The sequence below is a fragment of the Tachypleus tridentatus genome, chromosome 6 (genome assembly GCF_004210375.1).
Source record: "Tachypleus tridentatus isolate NWPU-2018 chromosome 6, ASM421037v1, whole genome shotgun sequence".
Classification (NCBI taxonomy): Eukaryota; Metazoa; Arthropoda; class Merostomata; order Xiphosura; family Limulidae; genus Tachypleus; species Tachypleus tridentatus.
This window is the reverse complement of record NC_134830.1, coordinates 93,984,130-94,006,734: the sequence shown is the minus strand read 5'-3', so window position 1 is coordinate 94,006,734 and position 22,605 is coordinate 93,984,130. Positions and strand designations below refer to the sequence as shown.

Below are 22,605 nucleotides of genomic sequence, written 5' to 3'. Positions count from 1 at the left end.
AACCCTAACTGAAATGATAAAATCATTAATTTTTCTTACAAACACATCTATTTAAAAAACGAAATGCAAAATCTAACAATAAAAGTTTATTTTCTTGTAAGATGCCTTCAATAAATTATATTCAAAATAAAAAATTACATATTTATTAAGTTTTATATCAACAACTTGTTGTAACTAAGTTATGTAGTTACATCAATATTTATGTTGTACCTACTGAATAATAAATACTTAACAATTATATAAAATTGTTTTTATTTCATGTTAAAAATCTGAGCTAACTTACTGCTTTAGTAATTTCAGCTCCTTCTTCTAACTGATTTGTTGGATGATGGCGAATGTGGCTCTGAACCACAAATCTAGCTAAGTGCTCATCCTATCAAACAAATGTCATCTATCAATTACCCACAATGTTCACTACACTTTAAAATAATCAATGAAATTAATGCAGGTAATTCATGATATTGAACAAATTAACCCTATGTGCATGGGTGATGATCAGCATGCATGTGCCAAAACTTAATGAAACTTTATCATCAATAAATATCATTAAGACTGACACTGAAACACAGTTTATAATTGAAAGTAAAATTACTATCTACAAAAAGCTTATTCCCTTTATCACTCTGTTGAGAATATTTTCATGATCCCTTTTTGGCAATGCTCAACAATATACAACATTACTTAGAAACAGAAATGTTATCTGATTGTTCTTAGCCAAACTATGATGTTTATGATAAATGCTCAAATTTCACATTAATTTGGTTTTGTTTTTAATTCTTTATTATTTTATAACTTTAGTCATATAGTTTAGTAAAGAAAATTTATGACCTTGAATTGTAGCCAAAAGCAAAATAAAATTTACCACATAGTATTACAGCTAGGCATTACATTATGCTTATTTATTAAACCTAATGCTTAAAATAGAGTTAGCATTTAAAAATTTTAAGTGGTGAATACATGTCAATTAATAAATACTGTTTTTTATATTTTAACACATATATTATCTACTTGGTCTTAAAACATGAAGAAAAATAAATATTTAGTACTACCAAATATCTTTTATCCTTTGGGCATTTAAAAAAAAAAGTTGAAAATTTTTGGTGGAACATTTACACCATGTTTTCCACCTCCTGATCTAGAATACAATAAAGAGGCTCAAGAATGCCATTTTAGTTTCTTTCAGAGTGCATACATACTTTTGTTCTCAATAATGTTTTTTACAATTTTTACTAAAAAGATGGTGACTAAATATTATTTTGAGACTGATAAAATAAGTAAAGAGTACGTGCATTGTGGAGGAACAAACAAGTTTTATTTAGTTTATTTCTATAATTTTCCTTAATTGTTCAGTAACAGTTTCCCATCATTTCTGATGGGCTTTTATACAAGTACTATATAAGTTCTGTTTTTTCAATGACTATAAATAAACATTAATATGAGCATGTGTATCTGTTCCTTATACATTTCTCAATCGATAAGAAATAATTTCAACACAGCTATGCAGGATGACATGAGGAAGGATTACAAAAACAACAACGATGTTGCATATCCCTTAGCATTAGAATGAGCTACATAACAGTATTATTAGAATTCTTGAAAATAGTATGTCTTTCTCTTCAGTATTGGTACCTTTATGTATTTTTTATTGCAATTTTAATGTTTATTATGTTTAGCAAAAAAAAACAACAAAAAAACAGAAGTACAATTCCCTATCCTTTGTTATAAATAGGATCAGCATAGCCAGGTGGTTAGTACACTCAACTCGTAATCTGAGGGTAGCGGGTTCAAATCCCCATCACCCTAAACATGCTCACCCTTTCAGCCATAGGGGCATTGTAATGTTATAGTCAATCCTACTATTCACTGGTAAAAGAGTAGTCCAAGAGTTGGCAACGGGTGGTGATGACTAGCTGCCTTCCCTATAGTCTTATACTGCTAAATTAGGGAAGTTTAGTGTAAACAGCACTCACGTAGCTTTGAGCTAAATTCAAAAACAAACAATTGTTACAAACAAGTTTTAAATTCATCTGTCCAATGAACAGATATTCTAGCTAATTTAAAATAAATCTCAAGCTTCACTTCTATCTGTTATGCAATGCTTCTGAATACTCCACTTTAGGTTTTCTTTTTTCCTTTTTGTAGGTTTCAGAATGTTTATCAATTAGACAGACCAAATACAGATATTGAAAGGCCAGAATTTAAAATAAGAGCCTCCCACTTCCTTATTTGCTAAAATATCATTAAACTTGTTGCACTCACCAAAGAAGCTCTTATCAGTTCATGTTTATTAACTCATGCTTCTCTGTTAAAGGTAAATGTTTATAACCAACAGAATAGCCATTTTGTAAACTATGTGATTATGAATCTTTATATTAATTTATTCTGTAAAAGGTGTCATCCCCCCTTTTTTTTTTAATGAAAAACTGCACAATAGATCAGCTGTGCTCACTATAGACATTAGAACCTAGTTTTTTAGAGTTATAAGCCTACAAGCTTACTGCTTAACCACAGGAAGTATGCACCATTTCTTAAATAGGTTTTACTGAATGAAGGAAAAAGATGCTTATGTAAGTAATGATATTTCTTTAAATGTTCTATAGGTAAGTTATAAAGCCCGATAAATTACAGTAGCTTAAAGCATTGTTTTACTGCTTAAATTATTCTTTGTGTTTAAAAATGCATATCCAAAAGCCATATGAATAATTCTTCGACAATCAAATAAATAGAGTCTGCATTAATGAACAACAGCTTCTGAAAGCAAAAAGACCTCGATCGTGAAGTAAATTTATTTTCTATGAATATTTTTGATTTGTTAATATATCTTTTTACCAAAAATAATACAATTAACAGCTTATTAGGATCAAAAACTTATAAAATACTCATATCAGAGGTTCTAGGAATTATGTACATGAAATGACAACTATAAAGTGAAGTATTTGTATTCTTAATGCAGAAATAACCTTGTATACATACATAATGGTAACATTTTTAGTTAGAACTTACTAAAGTAAATTTAGATACAAATTTTAAGTATAAATAATTTCAATACAAATCCTGACTTTTTTTTTTCTTTTTTTTTGTACAATATACCTGTAATGTGTATTAAACATTTAACAAATTTTGTGAAATTACATTAAGTTAGAACTGTCAAATTTATTGTGAAAAACTACTTTTCCAGTACTGGCTTGGTCCAATAATCTAGCCTTGTGCATGTAGGATTACAAAAGTTAGAAATGTGTGTGTGTATTAGACCTTTGAAAGCAGGTCAATGTTTTACAAATTTCTACATAAACCATACATTTTCCTATTACAAACCAATTATTCCTACAAGACTTACACAAAGAAAATGATTTATATATATATTTTTTAATGTAAAAGTTGCTGTATAATATGAAAACTAAAACTAAAGATTTAAAAATACAAGTTAAAACAAATGCCTTAAAGAAACACAAACATATACCTGCACAGGGTCCACCTGGTCTCTAACAACACACAGAATATCAAATCGTGAGAGAATGGGTTCAGAAAGATCTACCTGTACAAGAAATATGAAATAAAAACCTCATTGTATTATTTTAAATCTATAATTTAAGTACATTTGAAAATGTTATTCTATTGCTATAAACTGGTCACTGAATAAGAAATGATACTGATTTAAAGAAAATTCTACTATAAAAACCAAATTATGTTCCTCAATTGTTTGTGTGGTTCAAAATTAAAATTGCAAGAAACTGTTGTGGAAGTAAAGTATTCCATTCTAAGTTGTTGCAAGTTGACTACATCCACTAAATATTTTCAAAAACTGCTACCGAGACCAGTACATTGTAAGAATATGGCAAAATAAACATAAGACATATGATACATGAAGAGAACATGTAGAAAGTACTTTTTGAATTTAGGATATGTAACAATTAAATAAAACAAGTTTTCAGTTAGTATCAAAACCATAAAAGAAAACTTCTAAATAATCACTGAAGACAAAACAAGAACCTCTCAGTTTTGTGCTATTACTTACTAAATATACACTCTCTACAGCTTGAAAACTTTTTATACTTACATTTTCAGAAAAAGTAAGGGATGAATCATAGCGCCCACCAATTGGATTAGCAGCAGCAATAACAGCACATCGAGCTTGAAGTGAAGTCACAATTCCTGCTTTGGAAATGGAAATAGTCTGTTGTTCCATAGCTTCATGAATACTAGTTCGATCTTGATCATTCATCTATTAGGATAATTATCCTTCACTTACTCTTTTTGTTTGTTAACAAATCTTGAAAATATAATCATGGATTTAATAAACATTTGTGCAAATTAAAGTATACTCATTACATAAACTATCTAAAATAGTAAAATCTTGTTTCATTCTTTTGGTTTCGAAATTTATTTTTGTGTATGATAATTTTTAAACAAGATTTTGCTGTGAATAAAAAAAGCTACTTTCAAAACTGTTGTTTCATTCAGGGTAAATATGCAATTTTGTCATACTACTCAGGTTTCTTCACAGAATAGTAAGGCTTGTTACCTTGTCAAACTCATCTATTAGACAAACACCTCGATCAGCCAGTACAAGTGCTCCAGCTTCTAATGTCCATTCTCTAGTTACTGGACTTTTTTGGACATATGCAGTTAAACCAACAGCTGATGCTCCCTGACCAGTAGTAAAAACTGCTCGGGGAGCAATCTTCTCAACATATTTCAAAAATTGAGATTTTGCTGTTCCAGGATCTCCACACAGAAGAACATTAATATCACCTCTTACTTTGTGTTTTTGACCTAAAGACAAAAGTGAAGAGAGACTGTTAATTGAAATAGAATAAATGAATCTTAAATACATAAAAAAGTGACAAATCTTTACTCTGTGTTTTGGATAAGGAAAAGCAATATTCTGAATTCTTAAAGTACCTAAAAGATAAAGTTATTTCACAAAGGTCTTTGGTGTGGTTTTATCTACAGTTCTAAACCAAAGTTATATATCTTTTGTTTGCAGGAACAAAACAAAAACACCAAGATAATTCTAAAGCAAATGAAATGTTGTATTATCACTATAAAAGAACAAAAAATAAAAGAACATAGAGTACACTTTAAAAATTGTATATTTCAAAACATAGCATTATATCGTATATCAAGATGGCTGGTATGGTATTACCACTTTTACCAAAACAAAGCAGAGAACAACATTTTGACCTTCTTAGATCATCATCAGGTTAACATTGTTCCCTGCTTTATTTTGGTAAAAGTATTAATGACCAAAACAGTCATCCTGAGATACATTTTTATTTCAAGTGGGTTTCTCATCATCATGAATATATTATGAAACATTACCTGGATTTTTGGTTTCACCACCAAACAATGCCAAAGCAATTCCTCGTTTAATATCTTCGTGGCCAAAGATAGAAGGTGCTATGCTTTGTACAATCTACAAAATATATTATTACCACTTCATTACTTATTAAAATACTTTAAAAATAACAGAAACCTAAACATACGAAACAAGTATGTTTGTATTTCACTACTTCTTTGCCCAATTAATTATTTGGTAAAAGCAACTAAATTCTTTTTTTGTGTGTGTGTGTGTTTACATATTATATATTAACACACATTTCGCAAGTTTGAAATATTGATAATTAAAACAAATGAAAGCAATAAAGTAAATAAATGACAATTTTAATACTGAACTTTTTGAATAATCATAGACCTGGAGATACTATAATTGAGAATTTTCTAGTGAAGAATTTTTTTTTTTTTATGAATTATTCACATTACATAAGATATTTTATAAAATATGTTATTTAAAATATTGGTTCTTGTAAGACAACTTGCAATAAAGGTTTTCAAAACCAAAATATACATAATTTTGTAACTCCAAACTTTCTACACAATTTTCATCAAAAACATGTACCAGTAGTATTTACTACCACATTTAAAAACATTTTGAAATTCTAGTACATTATGAAAAATCAAATATACTTAAATATAAAAGTAAGTATTGCCATTTCCTTGCAATATCACATACCCATTCTAAGAAGTATAAGTTAGCCCTAGTATATGTTGAGGTTGAAACATTTTTAAACAATTTATTATCTAATATCATAAACAGTTACTTTGCTGCTTATAAAAAAGTTATCATTATTACTAATTATAGCTAATTTACTGACATAAACAATAAAGGTATCAAAACAGATTTCTGAAAGATTTCTCTTAAACATCCATTAAACATTAAATGCAGATTTTATCTGTTATTGTCAATTTTCTATTCATTTGTATGCAAATGATAATCTTATGTGGTGCACCTTGTAAGACTTCCTCAATGGTAAGATACATACCACACACAAAATTGTCCTCATCCAGAAAAACTAACAAATTAATAAAGCTACCAATTGCAGTCAATACTAGTTGAAATCATCAGCAAATTAGCAGCTAAAATGTAGAATATATATAAGCTAGTTAGTTTTGTTTGATTGTTGTTAACCATTTCACAACACATAGGTAAAAGTATGCATGTCAAAATATTTTTACAGGATTACATTCAAAATTTAATTAAAACTGTTATCAATGTATAAGAATAAAATTAGCATCAAAACATAATTAATAAATTAAGTTTTAATATCGCATATGTTTTAAACTTTGAAGTTTATCATGAAATATTTAATCCTTTAATCACAGGTAGCTCTTCAAACACTTTTCTCCATAAGTCACTAAGTTACATTAAAATTTTTATTAAACAGCTCTACTGTCAATGCACATCAATAAAATTAACATTATAATGTAGATTATATTCAAAGTTATGTTACTTAAGTTTTATCTCCTTTATTTCAAAAGAAACATTTAACCAAAGTACTTAAAACTTTAGTTCTGTTGTCACATGACCCACATGCTATATACGAAAAATAGTAGCCCATGTCAGAATGAGGTTAGAAAGCAGAATCAGACTTTCTGCCTGATATCAGGAATCCTACCCATTCTGTATCCTGTAACAACAGATGAGTATGGTCTTTTGTCTGTGAATGAGAAGAAGCAAGCAGGAATCAACTATCCCTGAAAGGAAGAGTCCAAAGACTCATTGAGTGGATAAATCTATACTCCCAATAAAACACTCAAGATAACTGAGACTAGTCCAAATGGTAGGGCCCTAAAGTAAAAAACTTGACTTAAAGCAATAAACAAGTATCAATGAAATTGGCACTGTGCAGAGGAACACTGTAATCTAGATTACAAAGAGAAGTTAAGGTTTCTATAATCACAAACATAGGAAATGGAACCAAAGTCAAGCTTTATGAATGGAAAACAAACAAACCAAATATTTCAAGTCCCACAATGACAAAAATAGAAAAACAAAATAGTTTGTTAAGGAACATAGTTAGGACTTACAAAATAAAATATTCAGATTGAACATTAAATGGTATATTACTAGTAGTAATGATATTTAATGTATAATCTATTGAAAAGTACCCAGTTAACAAAGAACTGGTAAATACTAAATAAACAAACCATCAGTCCACAAATACCTAACAATAATGAATGTGCTGACAAAAATTACCTTGAAAATATATTAACCTGTTCAGTACCATAAACGAGATAACTCGTCCAAGCCGATCGGTAACAAAGTGCCACAGACGAGTTAATTCGTTCTCAATAATACCTAACTTCAACGCTAGATGTCAGCACCATACATGCATTTGACCAACTTGCAAATTGTTTCACTTTCAATCCAAAATGGTGTCACAAAAAAAGTTACAAAATGAAGAAGCATTAGAGTTGTATTTTAGCAGCTGAAATACTTGACAGTCAACAGGTTAATAACCAATATCTAAGTTACAAGTCATCAAAAGTAACCCAGATGACAAAGGACATTTAAACCCTAAAGTGATGAAAATGATGAAAGAAAAAATGTATTCAAATAGAACAATTTGATGTTACAAGCAGTAATGATATCTAAAGATACAAACTATTTAAGCATACTTAGTTAACAAGGTATTTATAAATATAGAATTGTTCAATCATCTGTATGTACCTAGTCCATAAAGAATGTAGTAATAATGAATGTGTAAAGTGAGAACAATTACCTACAAAGCACATTCATAAACAATATCTAACCTACAATTTCTTCAAATTGACAGAGACAAAAGACATGTAATTACGTCTTACACTGTTGAAAATGGAGATAAGAAGGCACACAAATGAACAATGACATGGAAAAAAAATTCAAATAGGACAACAAATTATATGATACTTGCAGTAATGATAAGAAACTGACACACGATCCTAATTGGCTTGGCAGTAATTTAGGTTTTAAATTTCACAGGCTCCAGAGGGGCCCAAAAACAATCTGGGGTGGTAAGAAACTTTTGTTTCTCGTCAATGCTACATGCGTTTAGCTGTTGGAGATTACAAAAGTAATAATGATAATGATTTAGCTTCAGGTGAGCTTAAAGTAAGTCATGTGGGTTGGGAAGAGCTGTGAAAGAAATTCAGGAAGTGCCAGCACATGGAGTGCATATATGGCCTGCAAAAACCATGAATGTTGAAGTTGGATGGCTTGATGGCAGCAGCATCCAACATTTGAGCAGAGAGATTCAGGCTGCAGTGAACCTTGTAATGCTGTGACAGAAAAAGATTGAGATTAAGAAAAAGAGGGGTGAGGGTAGCTAGATAGGGTGAGAAAATGTGAATAGGTGAGAGTATTATAGAGATTGGGGTGACAGGGGGTGGAGAGAAAGGAGAACATGGAATAAGAAAAAGAAATCCTTTCAGGACCACAGTGTCAAGGAATCTATATATATCCAATGGCTAAGAAATCTAGATGTAGAGGAAACTGGAGTGCCTGGAGAAAACCACTTTCATTGGACAGGCACTGAATATTCCATGCATGACAGAAATTCAGTCATCAGGTAGGGTGCAAGAACCCACCAATCTTCTGCCTTTTAATAAAATTCTAAAAATACCTATGTTACTTATTTATTAATAATGAACTAACAACACCTCAAAATGTGCCAAGTCTACAATATATGTCATATTAATAAACATGCAAAATGATTAAATACACTTACATATAAAGTAATAATCAAAATCTAACTTACAACTAATCTAAAGTAATTTAGATGACAAATAACAAGCTTATCAATATCTGAGCACTGATGACATGAAATATGTAATCTCCTGTGTGTAAGTAAGTGCAAAGTCACACAAAGAGCATCTAACTTGGCCTACTATTGGTATATCAATCAGGTGTATAGGTAGAAAACCTTCCCAAATATCCTCTAGGAAGAATTAATTGCTGAAGAGTATAACAAAATTGCTCAATGAGTGGAAGATGCCAGAAAAAAAAGAGTTCAAAGTGTCAACTCATTGTTTATATTCTTTCTCAGAACACTATCCTATGAAAAGAAGAAATTGCCAGTCGAATATATCAAACAATTCCCTGGGGGCTCATCTAAACAGCAGTGTGCCAACAGAGAAAATGAGAATTGATTAGAAAAAAATTAGAGCTACCTGTGCCAGTATAGATGGTGCAATACTATTGGTGCAAAGTAGTAACATATGTACATATTCAGAAATGACACAAAACTGATGGAGTATGAAGACTCGTGCTCTGGCAGCAAACATTTTTTAGCAATGCTTAGAGTGTAAACAAGAATCAAGATAGCAAGCACTGTATATGCGTGCATGTTTTTTCATTTAGCAAAGCCATATTGGGCTATCTTTCGAGTCCACTGAGGGGAATTGAACCCCTGATTTTAGTATTGTAAATCCGTAGACTTATCACTGTACCAGTAGGAGACAGCACTATATAAGAAGTGGTAAAACTGTTTCAAAATCTTACTGTTTTCCTGAAGCTATATTAAGAAACCTCAGAGTTACGATATGTATTGTTACTCAAGTGAAATTCCTATTCAGCCCCCCACAGATTGCAAGTGCCAATGTCAAAAGGGTTAAAAATCAAAACAAATCCCCACTCTTTTTTAATTTAGCACCTCTATGAAAAGTATAACCTAAATTACTTATTATAACATATTACTCAGTCAAAGCTTGATTTTTTTACAGCCATTAACTTTACTTGTTTACAGAACCATCATAAATCAGAATATCATACACTCTTGCAACACCCACATCACATCCTCTCTCTCTCTCACAAACTGTCAATAGTTCTCCCTGACATTTGATACTATACAACATCCTTTGTCTGGCTAATGAACTTAAAAAACAAATAATAGAGTGTGAATGCCTCATACATTACTATTAATAATAATTAAAACATAAATTCATCAAAAGAATTCCAACAAATTTTAGCAAGCTATCATAATGAATGTTCTGAAAAAGGAATAATGTATCCTGCCTTTTCCAAGAATGCTCCTGTCATGTCTTTTTTTTTATTTTGTCTAAATGAAAGCAGGTTTAAGATAAATTAAATCAGCTTTAAATACAGGAGCCAAAATGTTAACTGGAAAAAATTACTTCTATTCTTAAAAAAAAACCAAATTCATTCGTATTTCTCAGAATACTACCCATCCCATAACTTATGTCAACAAACTCTATACTAACAATACACAAAAAAATCTATTCTTTTTGACACAAACTACAAATTCCTATTTTGACTCCATGCCATTAGCTAAAATTATATTTGATGGTGAAAATTAAGGATTTGTGGCTTGAGTAAATAATGCCTACAGAATCTCCAACTTTACTTACTATCCCTATTAGCAATTTTTAAATTCCAAATTTTTTTTATCTTTTGTCTCAAACTTCAAGCTTATGTGTTAACTTTTTGCAACTACAATATAAACTTTAAGCTAGCTGTCTTATTTCTGTATTTCTTTTACAATTCCTATTTCCCCCTTTCTAAATAATAATTATTAACAATCTTGTTTATTTTTTTTATGTCCATCATGAATATAAATGTGTAAAATAACAATATTATTCTTTTTGAAACAGTTCACTTTAATAAAATAGTTTTTGTATCATGTACTATTGAGAAACAATGACAACCTTTGGACTTGCTTCATGCAGACTAGATGACTGTTACTCCTGATATCACTGCTGTAACATTACCACTATGATGCATGTTCCAATCACATTATGTATATGCTTGTAAAATATATACAGCTAGTATATTTATATCATGTGGCTATATGAAGAGTGTAAACTCTAAGTTTGAAAGAGTAACCAAGTATACTGCAATGTTACACAGACTATGTTTTTTAACTGCAAAAGTTTTATACATGCATGTACATACAATGAAAATTGGCTAGTATTCACATTAAAGAATAAGAAATTAAACATAAATAATTCACTATAAAATCATCATTGCTCAGACAAACCACAATTTTTATAGCCTTCAATTTTGTTTCATTACAGAGATTAAACAGAAAATCCTCCTTCCACAAACCCACCTGACACATCCTCTCTTTCAGAATATGTTAATAGTTCTCTCTTATGTTTAATTATATATAACCTATAACCAATAGAAAAATCAAGGTTTTCTTTTATTAAATGATGTATTGCACTACATTATGTTCTGAGAGAAATGTGAATTTAAAATACAACTCTGGTTTTCACAGGAATCACAATAGCTAGCTTAGATGATTTTGTAAAGGCTCTTATAGTTACAAAGTCAGAATAACTGCAATCATAAGAGGAAATTGTCTGTTTTTATATTTTATTATTCTAATTACGTAATTAAATGAAAATTTAGTGTATTACTACCAACAGTATAAAAAAGTAAGTTTAAACGTCCTCAACGATCAATAGCAAAAACTGGGTAAGTACTTTATTCCATGTTTATTCTTTATGTATTATCAAAAAAATTAACTAAAATGAAAAATAGGAATATTTTAGGTTAGTTAAAATTAGATTAAATGAATAATATATTAAAAATGCTTTGCAAAGCACAAAAGCAAGCAGCACATAGGTAATGTAATTCAGTAGTGTTAGGTGAGCTGCACTGCTCCAAGTCACTTGCAAGTGATAATGGCACAGGCAGTAGTTAGACACAGTTCAAATGGCAATTAAAGAGGCAATAAAACAACAAAATTCAATTATAAATAGGTGTACACTGTTACAAGCTTAAAGCTACTTAGGCAAAACAAATGTAGTTTTTTCATGTTACATTTTGAACTCATTCTTGAAAGAATAAAGTATAATTTAAATTTCTTTCTTTCATTTAATCTCTTTCTTTCTTTCCTTTTTGGTGGTTATGAGATTGGTCAAATTGACCAATCCTCTTAACGAGTTAGGGTAAAGAACACAACAGTTAAAATATGAAGTTTTACTGGAAAATGCTTGAGATGTATTCAGGAGGTTTTAGAGATTATACAAAGGAAATTTGAGATTTTTAAAATGAGGTAAAGTATTTTAAATCTTAACATGAAAATTACTTTGCACATGTACTATTCAAAACAAATACTCAATATATTCATAGACAAATCTTTCAGTTTATTGTTTGTTTCTGAATTTCATGCAAAGCTACACAAGGGCTATCTGTGGTAGTCATCCCTAATTTAGCAGACTAGAGGAAAGGCAGCTAGCCACCACCACCCACTGCCAACTCTTGGGCTACTCTTTTACCAACAAATAGTGGGACTGACCATCTCATTATAACATACCCATGGCTGAAAAGGCAAGCATGTTTGGTGCAACAAAGATTCGAACCCGCAACCCTCAGATTACGAGTCAAGCTCCTTAACCCACCTTGCCATGCCAGCCTTTTACTTCATTAAAAATACTTCACTAAAAATGTTTTTTGTGTGCAAAAGACTTACAATATTAACTAAAAGACTGCTAAACTTTGTGAAGATATACACACTATATAGAAAGTTAGAAGTATTAAATCTGTAAACTTTAAATGAGTACAAGCAATCGTGTGGTTAATGAAAATTGACTATTGTAAATAGTCTTTTTCCTTGCTAGTCAAAGTGCAAAATGATTTTTCATGTTATAATTAAAGAAAATCATTCTTTGTCCCCAAAAGATTAAATATTTATAATCTCTAAACCCTCCTAAATACCAGAAGTTCCATTGACATGTCACACATACACCCATGTACCCATCACCAATAATACAAAACTGACCTTTAGTCTTTACACATTGACCTGTCTAAGCTGTGCTTTAGTGGACTAGTATTTTGCAAACTACAGTCACATTTCAATTATTATATATGTATTTGGATTCTGGGCTTCCACTAGAAAAATAACTCTCTTAGCCAAGGTGGCTAAACAAAGTAATTTTCTTTTTGCCACAGTGACAGTTGTTTAGCCACAATTTTAGATCGCCAAAAACTGCATGGTGCGTGACTTTTAATATGCATCAGTTCCATCCAGTAAAAAATAGTTGTCATTATGTGAAAATCTATAAGACATTAAGTTTTGTCTAGTTTTTTTTATTCCCCAGCAATCTTCCCTGCCAAAAAAACAAAACAAAACAAACAAAATAAACATGATAGAGGAAAATAAAAGATACATTTCTCAAAATAACACAGAAAAAAAACAACTTAAAACTAGAATACAGTAGCATGACTAGTGAGTAGATAAATCCAATGGCAGTTCTTCAGCCAAATCATTCCCAACAGAAGATGTGGCAGAAGTTGACACCTGAGGTTCTGAAGCACATTTCTTCAACAGGGAATGGAACCCACATCTGTCTTTGTGAGTGACCCAGTATCTGAATGCAGAGTTGAAGTTAAAATGATCTAATGGTTTGGACTTCATGGATAAGTTCAGTAACATTTCTGTCTTGGCCACAGACGGACTGCTCCTGGCATCTGTTTTGATGCTGTTGTACCTACTAATTCCCTGCTCACAGTCAACAGATGTAACTGGAATTATTAATCCAATTGCTGCAAGCTGAGACAGATTTGGAAAGGTTTGATGGGTCTGGTGGATGTATTCCTTGCAGAAGCTCTTCATGTTTCTGTTTTTGTGTGCATTCTGTTCCATTATGTTCCTTAGTAGCAGCCATTCAGTCAGTGCCTCATCCTCAATGATGAAAGGAGAAAAGTGCTGGATGAGTTTCTTCAGATCATCCTCATCAGATACTGCTCTGAAGTGACATAGGCTAAATATTGAAAAAAATGGCATGATGTTAGTGTCTGGGAATGCTACTTGTAGTCTTGTGACCGCCTCTTCAACAAATTACTTAGCAGCTGATCTGTACTTTTCACGTTGTTTATCAGTATCTTTGATGTCATTGCCTCTGTAAGAAGTGTAACCACTGGCATCAGGAGCTTATGGGAGTTCCTTCAGTGCAGTCTGTGTGTAAGGACCAGGGATGTGTACCAGCGACAGAATTGACCCATCAATAATTGCTTTAGCCTGATCATAAGATAAATCAGCTCTCTGCAGAGATTTTGACAAAAGTCCAAGAATGCCAACAACGTCAGCCAAAAAATGTGTCATTATGACAAAGCTGTAACAAGACATTTGCTGGACTATACTTTGTAGCAAGGCTCGGCCTGGAGTACTACGTTCCATTGCTACGACCTGCAGGCAGCTTATCACAGATGCAATACAGTTGACTAGTGCTTGGATGGAATCATTAAAAGAGTGCCATCGTGTGAAGAACACTTGCTTGATTTTGTTGCTTTTCTCTCTATGCAATGCTTTGCTCTCTTCCAGAACCTGACACAACTTGGGAGAATATTTCAGGCTTTTTTGCAAACTGGTTCAAAACTGAAATGTACTTAACAAGGTATAGCACCTGGTTTGCTGTTTTCAACTGCCAACTGTAATCTGTGTGCCAAACAATGACTTGTTATTATCCAGGGGCATTCCTCCTTAAATTTTGTAGCAACACCTGTTTTTATTCCCACCATGACATTTGCACCATCAGTTGCAAGTCCAACAAAGTCAACATCAAACAATCCTCGATCTGCCATGACTGAGCACACTGTGTTGAAGATAGAATCAGCCCCAGTGTTGGTCAGCTCACGCACAGCAAGGAATCGACTTGTAACCTCACCTAATGATGATAGATACCCGATATAAATTATTGGTATAGAGGTGTTTCCTGTATCAGTTGCTTCATCTGTTTCAAGAGCAAAAATTGAGAAAGGCAATGACCGAAAGTCTGTCTGCATTTCATCCTGAACTACATGATTTAGGGCACTGTACATATCATCCAGAGACTGGCTGTGGGTATATATGAAGCTCTCTGTTCCACTTTGTGACTGAGTCTGTAGTTTCTTTAGAGAGGTCACTCCCTGTTAAAAAATATAAGAACTTGTGTTTTAAAATAAGACCACCAATTAAAGTAATAAACAAAGATATTTGGAAGAGTTGGCTAGCTACTTAATTTTTTGATAGATATTTTCAAAATGTTTCACTTTTAGAAAATTGTCAAATTGCTTTTTGTTTTAAGAAAATTCTGTAGAAAACGAAGTATCTTATTAATACTAGAATGAAGAATATTCTTACATTGAATACTTGTATTGAAAGGAGGGAATGAAACTTCACAGTTGGGATGGCTTCCTTTGCTTGTACAAGTAATGTGGCCATCTGTGCCTGAATGCCACCTTTACACCCCCATACACATTCACAGCAGCAGTTGACATGTCCTTCTTCAAAACTTGTGATGCTACTGCAATGCAATGATCTTCTGACCATGCATGCTTCACCAAGTTGTCTTTGTTAGGCTTAGTAGCAGTTTTCCCAGTGGTAGCATAAATATTTGTCTTCTTGTCGTCCCTGCATAATATCCAATGAAATGTATTTTGTTGGGAAACATGTTCCAGCCAAGGAAACTGTGAAAACCAAATTTCTTTAATAACTCTGTGAAAATTGCAAGTATATATTTTTCACACCAACAGTCTGATCACTGCTGCAAGCTACAGTTTCTTCAGAGCTGTCTTTTCTTTTGGAAGTGGGTTTCCTACCATCAGTTGATGTTGTTGCTTCAACCTTCTTTTGAAAAAAAACTTGATATATCTAACTGTTTAGACGTCTTTATCTAATCTAAGAGTTGTCATGATCTCAATTCAAACACATGTCGAACGAAACTTGGGATTTCCACTTTGATACAGACCATATGTTGGTTTGACAAAAGTCAGGTTTTCTCTGATTACTGTTTGTGTACCAAGGGCAGAATCAAACATGTAGCATAAGAAATGAAAATAAAAGAAATCATTAGCACAGCTGAGTAATAATTTTTTTAAAAATTTAATTTGTTAGTTGTCATATCCCTGAAATCATAAAAATACATAAATAAAGAAAATATAGATTACAGTCAGTGGTAGTTTTTAAAGATGTTTCTTGTTTCTTCAACTTGCTGGGGGGCACTTCTGGTCATTTGTCATCATTAATGGCATGGATGACGATAAAAACCATGAAAGCTGTTAAGACCAAAACTTGAGCATAATAAATAAAGGAAAACCATCCAAGACTGAAAAATTATCTTTTGCCACTGTGGTGAAACCAACACTAGATTTTTTAGCCACAGGCTGTTTCCTTTTGCTTATGGCAATGTGGCTAATGGCTAGCAGAAGCCTAGAAATTATTACTTATATTTTAAACTGGCTGAGAAAGCCACTAGGGAGATATTTGAAGCTTTTGATTGGTTATTCAAATCTCTTTAAGTGAACAAAGTAACATGCTATACATGTACCTTCATGTTTTAGAGATGTTTTCAAAAATGGTGAAATGCTGATGCATTTCATTCAGTACATAAATCATATCTCAACACAGACAAAAAATATTCTAGCTTGTTAGTATCTGTAATTTGAGATCCTAATGCACATACACATACACCTACATCACAAACATAATTCGAACCAACTCTCTCATGTGACACAAAAAAAATTAATATTTTGGGGGTGTTCTTTCAAAATTGAATTTTACATTAAGAAATTATCTAATATATAATACTAAAATGTGGATTATAATCTACAATTTGATACTAAACTTACTGACATCCATAAAATAATAGTTCACTAAAATGTTGAATGGAAGTCATCAAATGTAATGACATGGCCTTTGACTTGTGACCCACTGCAATACAGTTAAGTAACTATTCTATTAATGCATGTAACAAATTTAATATTATGCATATTGTTTTGTTTTACTTTACTATAGAGGTTGGCTCTCTAAAGACACAAACTGAGCATCTATATGTTAAAGTCATCTAACGTACATTTATTATAGTTACTAACATGGTTTCACCCTGTACATACACTTTTTAAACAAACACAGATAAATGTAAGAAAACTAGCTAAAAGGGGTAACAATAATATTGTTTACACTACAATTATAAAAACAAAAATGTCTTCAAAATTACACTACACAACATGTAATGACCTCTTTAGCAATACTGACTAGATTTAATTTTAATAATTACACCTGTCTTTGCTATAGACTGGAGAAACAATAATAATAATAACAAAAAGAACAAAAGGGGCAATCCATATCATGCACTCTTTTGTCCTGTATAGTGGTTAGATTATGTTAATGATGTAATTACACATTTTCCCAATCCACAAAACACACGTTTTTGTAGAAATGTTTTTTTGTTTTTTTAAAACAAACAACACCCTTCTATTAAATTCCCCATAGAACAAAACACAACATAAAACATTCTTATTTTTAGAATCCCTATACATAGATCAGGTCAATGGCCCTCCATTAGTATTTACTTACAAGGCCACCTCACTGACCTTTGTACACCTAGGAATTCAGCTCATTACACATAAAAGAAAAAAAACAGACATTCTTATAATTTTAATTCCTAATACAATTCACAATTAGCTCTGAATTCAGAAATCCAATACCCAAGATCTTTTTTTCTTCTCATAAACAAAGTTCCTAAAATTATCAACAAAAACACAATTACTAACACAATAATCATGATAAATGTGATGTCCCAGATAATGTTATCTTAACCAAATACATCAACAGCTGTTCTGTACTTTACATGTCTTTATTATGCTCTAAAGAAATTATGGTTTCATTAATGTAACAGGCAATATCAATGTAAAAATTAAATTTTACTTCTAGACACAACTAGGTAGTATTCATCATATAAATTCCAAGGCAACCAAATCAGTAATTTTTATACATATAAAACTGTATCAAACTGAATAAGTGATACAGGAAAAAAACTCACTACCCACATAAATGAGAACAAGCATACACCTTTTCACATCTTTTAACAAAAACAAGACTGTGCATTTCACAAAAACTTTATTAACAACCATGGGTTTGCTAGTAAAGGCATCAATTACATCTCTTAGATCTTTTCATGTAACTTCTAAGGAAAACAATGACAAAAGATAAATTAAAGAAGCCAAACTAATAACAAAACTATATAAACAAATATCCTGGTTTCCAATATATTTCATCTCCTATGGTATTTCAACTGTTTTGTTATTGTGAATTGTGTTATTTAAAAGTTGTTTAGTAGCCATTTGTTTTATTTTACTTAATAATATCCTAGTTGTACTTTCTTTAATTGCTTGTATATTTTAGTTGTTGGAGAACACTGCTAATAGATATAAGGTTGATGTTCATATTTTATATGTTTACAAAGCTAGTATATGATTTATTTTCTACTAATTTAATACATAACAATGAAACTGAACTTAATTAAATCCCAAAACTGTTAGACTATATATGGATTTTGAACATTATGAACCATTTAACTTCTGCAGATTAACATTATATATTACTATTTTTACAAAGGCGTTATATAACTTCAGCAGTGAAAAACTTGTGTGATCAGTGAGAGCTAGCTAGCTGCTCATAAAGTGAACTATAATAATAAACTCAGAAATTCATTTGCTCATTGTCAACAATCAATAAAATATTCATTTCCAAACAAGTTAAAGAGTCAATAATGTTTGCAAGTTTGTAAAACCTTTGTATATAAACCATTTCCAATAAGTTATTATAAACTGCATTACTGTTTGTATATTAAAATATATTTTATTAAGGAAGAAAATGGTATCAATCTTGTTGGCAAATATGATAAATCTGATACATCTGAACATTTAATTAACTTCTAACTTAAAAATAAAATTTAACTCAGTTTCAGGCTATTTGAAATCACTGTACATAACATAATAAACTGGAGATTCATCCAATATAAATTATTATACACAACACAGGTTACATTGTTTTTGTCTTGAAGTTTACTGATATGGTGTTAATTTGCATCAGTTTATTTTCCTTTACCATGCCTATGACATTCATTACTTTGATACTAGTTTCAAAATATTATTATATTTACCAATGGTTTAACCCTTTCACAACAAGTTAAGGTTCAAAGGCCATGTCATCATGTTTGTTGACTTGCATTCAAAACCTTTTTTGAACTGTTATTTTATGAATTTATAATTAATTAGTTTGGAATCAAATAGTAGATTATAAATGAAACTTTAATATTATATATCAGTTAATTTCTTAATTTAAAAGTGAATATTAAAAGAACACATTTAAATAGATTTTAGTGAGTCACAAGACATGTTGAATACAGAACTGTTTAAAATTAGATTTTGTGATGTCAAAATACTAAGTATAATTTCATACAAATTAGGAACTCAAATTGCTACCATTGGCAAACTAAAATATAAAATAAGAATCTCACTTCTTTTTTTTTTTATCTTGATAAGATATGGCTTATGTACTGAACCAAAGATGGAAACCCCATTTAACCCTTTCCATTTTTGGAAACAAGCCTTCATATACTCTCACTACAGTATATGATATGACATGTAAATAACCAATCAAAAGATCAAAATGTTCCCAGAGTGGTTTTTCTCACCATTTTAATCTTTGAAAAAGCTTCCACATTCTTTTGATCCAAGTTTTCAAGAAGGTAGATTGTGTCTTTAGTCTGATTGAAGTTTCAAATTTTATAAAATCTAAAAAACATATCTTTCTTAGTAAGCTTACAACATTATAGTGGAATTCTCTAATATCAGTGTAGTTATTTTTTGCCACATAATGTTACAGTGGTTTCAGTAGTCTTTTTTTTTTTTTTTTCATTCTATGCTTGAGTATTTATCTCATGGTGTTCAAGTCAAAAATTTGTGAGGGTTATTTTAAGCCCTTCTTGCTTTAGTTACAAAACCAGTTAAATTATCACAGTTATAGAGCATTATTTTTTTCTGCATATTATTATTCTGTGTTCTCATGTGAGTTATTTAAATAAATAAGAACTATTTAGTATACTACTAGCATCATCATGAAAAAAGTAGACTGAAATTTCATCAGCAACCAACAGTAAAAATAAGATGTATTTCTCGTTTTTTGAGTATATTTTTGTTTTATTATTAACAGAAGTAACTAACTTTAAAACTAGAAACTTATTAGGTTAGGTTAGTTAAGATAATGAGATAATAATAAAAATTCTCCATGAAGTAGCTTATGTGTTATGTCATTCAGTAAAGTAACGAGTTACGTATTTGCTTAGTAGTACAGATGAAAACAAATATAAGATTAGAAAAATTATTGGTTTACTTTTTTTCCTACTATTTCAGCCAGGAAGATCATCTGCTTGGTAAAAAGTAATGTAAAGTAAGAAATGCTAACTTTTTTTTAAATTTTAAACAACTTGTCCAGATTAGACTTAACTGTCAGAGGCAATTAGAAAATAGTAAATTAAACCATATTTATAAAGTAAAATTAACATTTACAACTATCTTAGTTTAATACAATATTATTATTCCTACTCTGCACAAACTTAATTGCAAAGAAGAAATCTGTACCCTTTCAGCAATTCTTTCATCCTTTGACAAAGCAACAATGGCTTTAATGTCCTCATCAGTTAGGTTCCTGGTAGCTACTTTGTCATCTTTCTTAACAATTTGGTTGGCCATAATGACAGTAGCAAAAACTGGAAACCCGTTACTAATGTTTAAAGATCCATCATAACTATTGGTGTATATACCAGTCAGTTCCTAGAAAGTGATTATGAGATACTTGAAATTATGTTTCATATATGATTCACTTAAAATCTTAGAAAATCTGATTGCTTGAAACATCAATTTCTTAATGTTTCTCAAAAATTTACAAATGTTTAGCACCATCTTTAACAAATGAAACATATATATCAATTACTATCAAAATTGTACTTTAACCCTTAATCAGCAGCCATCATCAATTGATGTTTTGTGCTCAATTCAGCTATCATCAATTGATGACATAGGCTAAAAACATTAGTTTGCAACCCCCTCACACAGTAGTAAACCTACCTGCTCATAGCATTGCATCCGAGTCACTCACTCCAAGTCATAGTTGGTTGGTTGGTTCTGCATTTTACGATGCAAAACAAATAGGCTATCTGTATCATGTAAGTTATAGAGCAGAAAAGGAAGTGTGTCAGCTGAAGGAATGAAGCAAAAACATTTTTCATCAAAAGATGAAATCGAAGTATTAGCACTTAATAATTATTCCAATGAAGAACAAAACTTTTCAAATTTCTTATCATCATCAAATTCAATTGTTTTACGCTCAGAATGCGATTTAGATAGTGAATCAGAATATATAAGTGAATCAGAATCCATTAGTTCCCAAGGATAAGGTAACAAGGGTTTGATCCATTTATTCATTCTTTTGGTAGTAGAAACACTGGACACACAGATAAATTTAAGTTCACGAATGAATCCAAAGAATATGATTTTTTCACTGTTATATTTGATTAAAGTATAATGAATCATATTGTGTGAGAAACAAACAGATAAGAGTTTTATAAATCCTTGAACTTCAAAGTAAGTGAGTGTGACACTCCCTCTACTTTGCTCTGACGATGCTTATGCCACATGTAAAAAAGCATGTGTTGACAGATTATTGGAAGAATGATCCCCTTATAGGAACTCCAATGTTTCCACAATACATTACTCAAGATTGATTCAGGAAAATTCAGATATTTGCACTTTGTAAATAATGAAGAACAGAATGCAAACAATCAATTCCACAAAGTTCAAGAAGTGTTTACAGTGGTGAAGAATAAAGCTAAGGAATTTTTTCTCCATTTCAGAAAGTAGTTATTGATTAATTTTTTATTCTTTTCAAGCGTCATGTTGTTTTCAAGCAATACATTCCACGCGAGCCCCATAGAATTGGAATAACAATCTTTGTATTATGTGATTGTGAGAAAGGAATTGTAATAGATATGATTATCTATTCTGCAAGTGACGTAGATGTCCCCAAAGATCCTCATTTAGAATTTTCAGGATCAGTTGTCAAGCAACTGACGAAAGACTACCTTGATTTGGTTTGTTTTGAATTTTGCACAAAGCTACACAAGAGCTATTTGTGCTAGCCATCCCTAATTTATCAGTGCAAGACTAAAGGGAAGGCAACTAGTCATCACTACCCACCACCAACTCTTGAGCAACTCTTTTAGCAACGAATAGTAGGATTGACCATCACATTATAACACCCCCCCATGGCTGAAAGTGCAAGCATGCTTGGTGTGATGGGAATTTGAATCCACAACCTTTGGATTACGAGTCGAGCGCTTTAACCACCTGGCCATACCGAGCCAACTACCTTGGAAAAGGTTATGTATTTTGATAATTATTACACAAGTCCAGAATTATGCAACCTTCTCTTTGAAAATAAGACTGTTTTTTTTGTAAAACAACTGGAACTAATTGGAGGAATATCCCTAAACTTGCACCTC

At 31.1% G+C, this 22,605-nt stretch overlaps 2 protein-coding genes across 3 annotated transcripts in view; both read right to left on the bottom strand.

The window, feature by feature from the left end:
- Positions 1–22,605, bottom strand: part of Mcm2 (DNA replication licensing factor Mcm2) — a 76,600-nt gene that overhangs the window by 22,498 nt on the left and 31,497 nt on the right. For both annotated transcript variants that reach the window (XM_076506254.1, XM_076506253.1), the window contains exons 10-15: positions 20,687–20,878; positions 5,323–5,416; positions 4,523–4,773; positions 4,058–4,222; positions 3,461–3,535; positions 284–373 (exon numbers count right to left, since the gene is read on the bottom strand). In XM_076506254.1, the coding sequence (XP_076362369.1) occupies positions 284–373; positions 3,461–3,535; positions 4,058–4,222; positions 4,523–4,773; positions 5,323–5,416; positions 20,687–20,878 (867 nt within the window). The remainder of the gene's footprint in view (positions 1–283; positions 374–3,460; positions 3,536–4,057; positions 4,223–4,522; positions 4,774–5,322; positions 5,417–20,686; positions 20,879–22,605) is intronic.
- LOC143253067 (zinc finger protein 862-like) lies at positions 14,535–15,737 on the bottom strand. The gene is made up of 2 exons (XM_076506255.1): positions 15,405–15,737; positions 14,535–15,190 (listed from the first exon to the last, which is right to left on the bottom strand). Exons 1-2 carry the CDS (start codon positions 15,591–15,593, stop codon positions 14,672–14,674), a joined length of 708 nt encoding a protein of 235 aa, XP_076362370.1. The 5' UTR covers positions 15,594–15,737; the 3' UTR covers positions 14,535–14,671.

Coding starts and splice junctions, on each gene's coding strand:
- LOC143253067 (XM_076506255.1), bottom strand. CDS start 15,593: ATGGTCAGAAGATCATTGCATTGCAGTAGCATCACAAGTTTTGAAGAA. Junction 15,191..15,404: donor TTTCAATACAAGTATTCAAT/GTAAGAATATTC, acceptor ATTTTTTAACAG/GGAGTGACCTCTCTAAAGAA.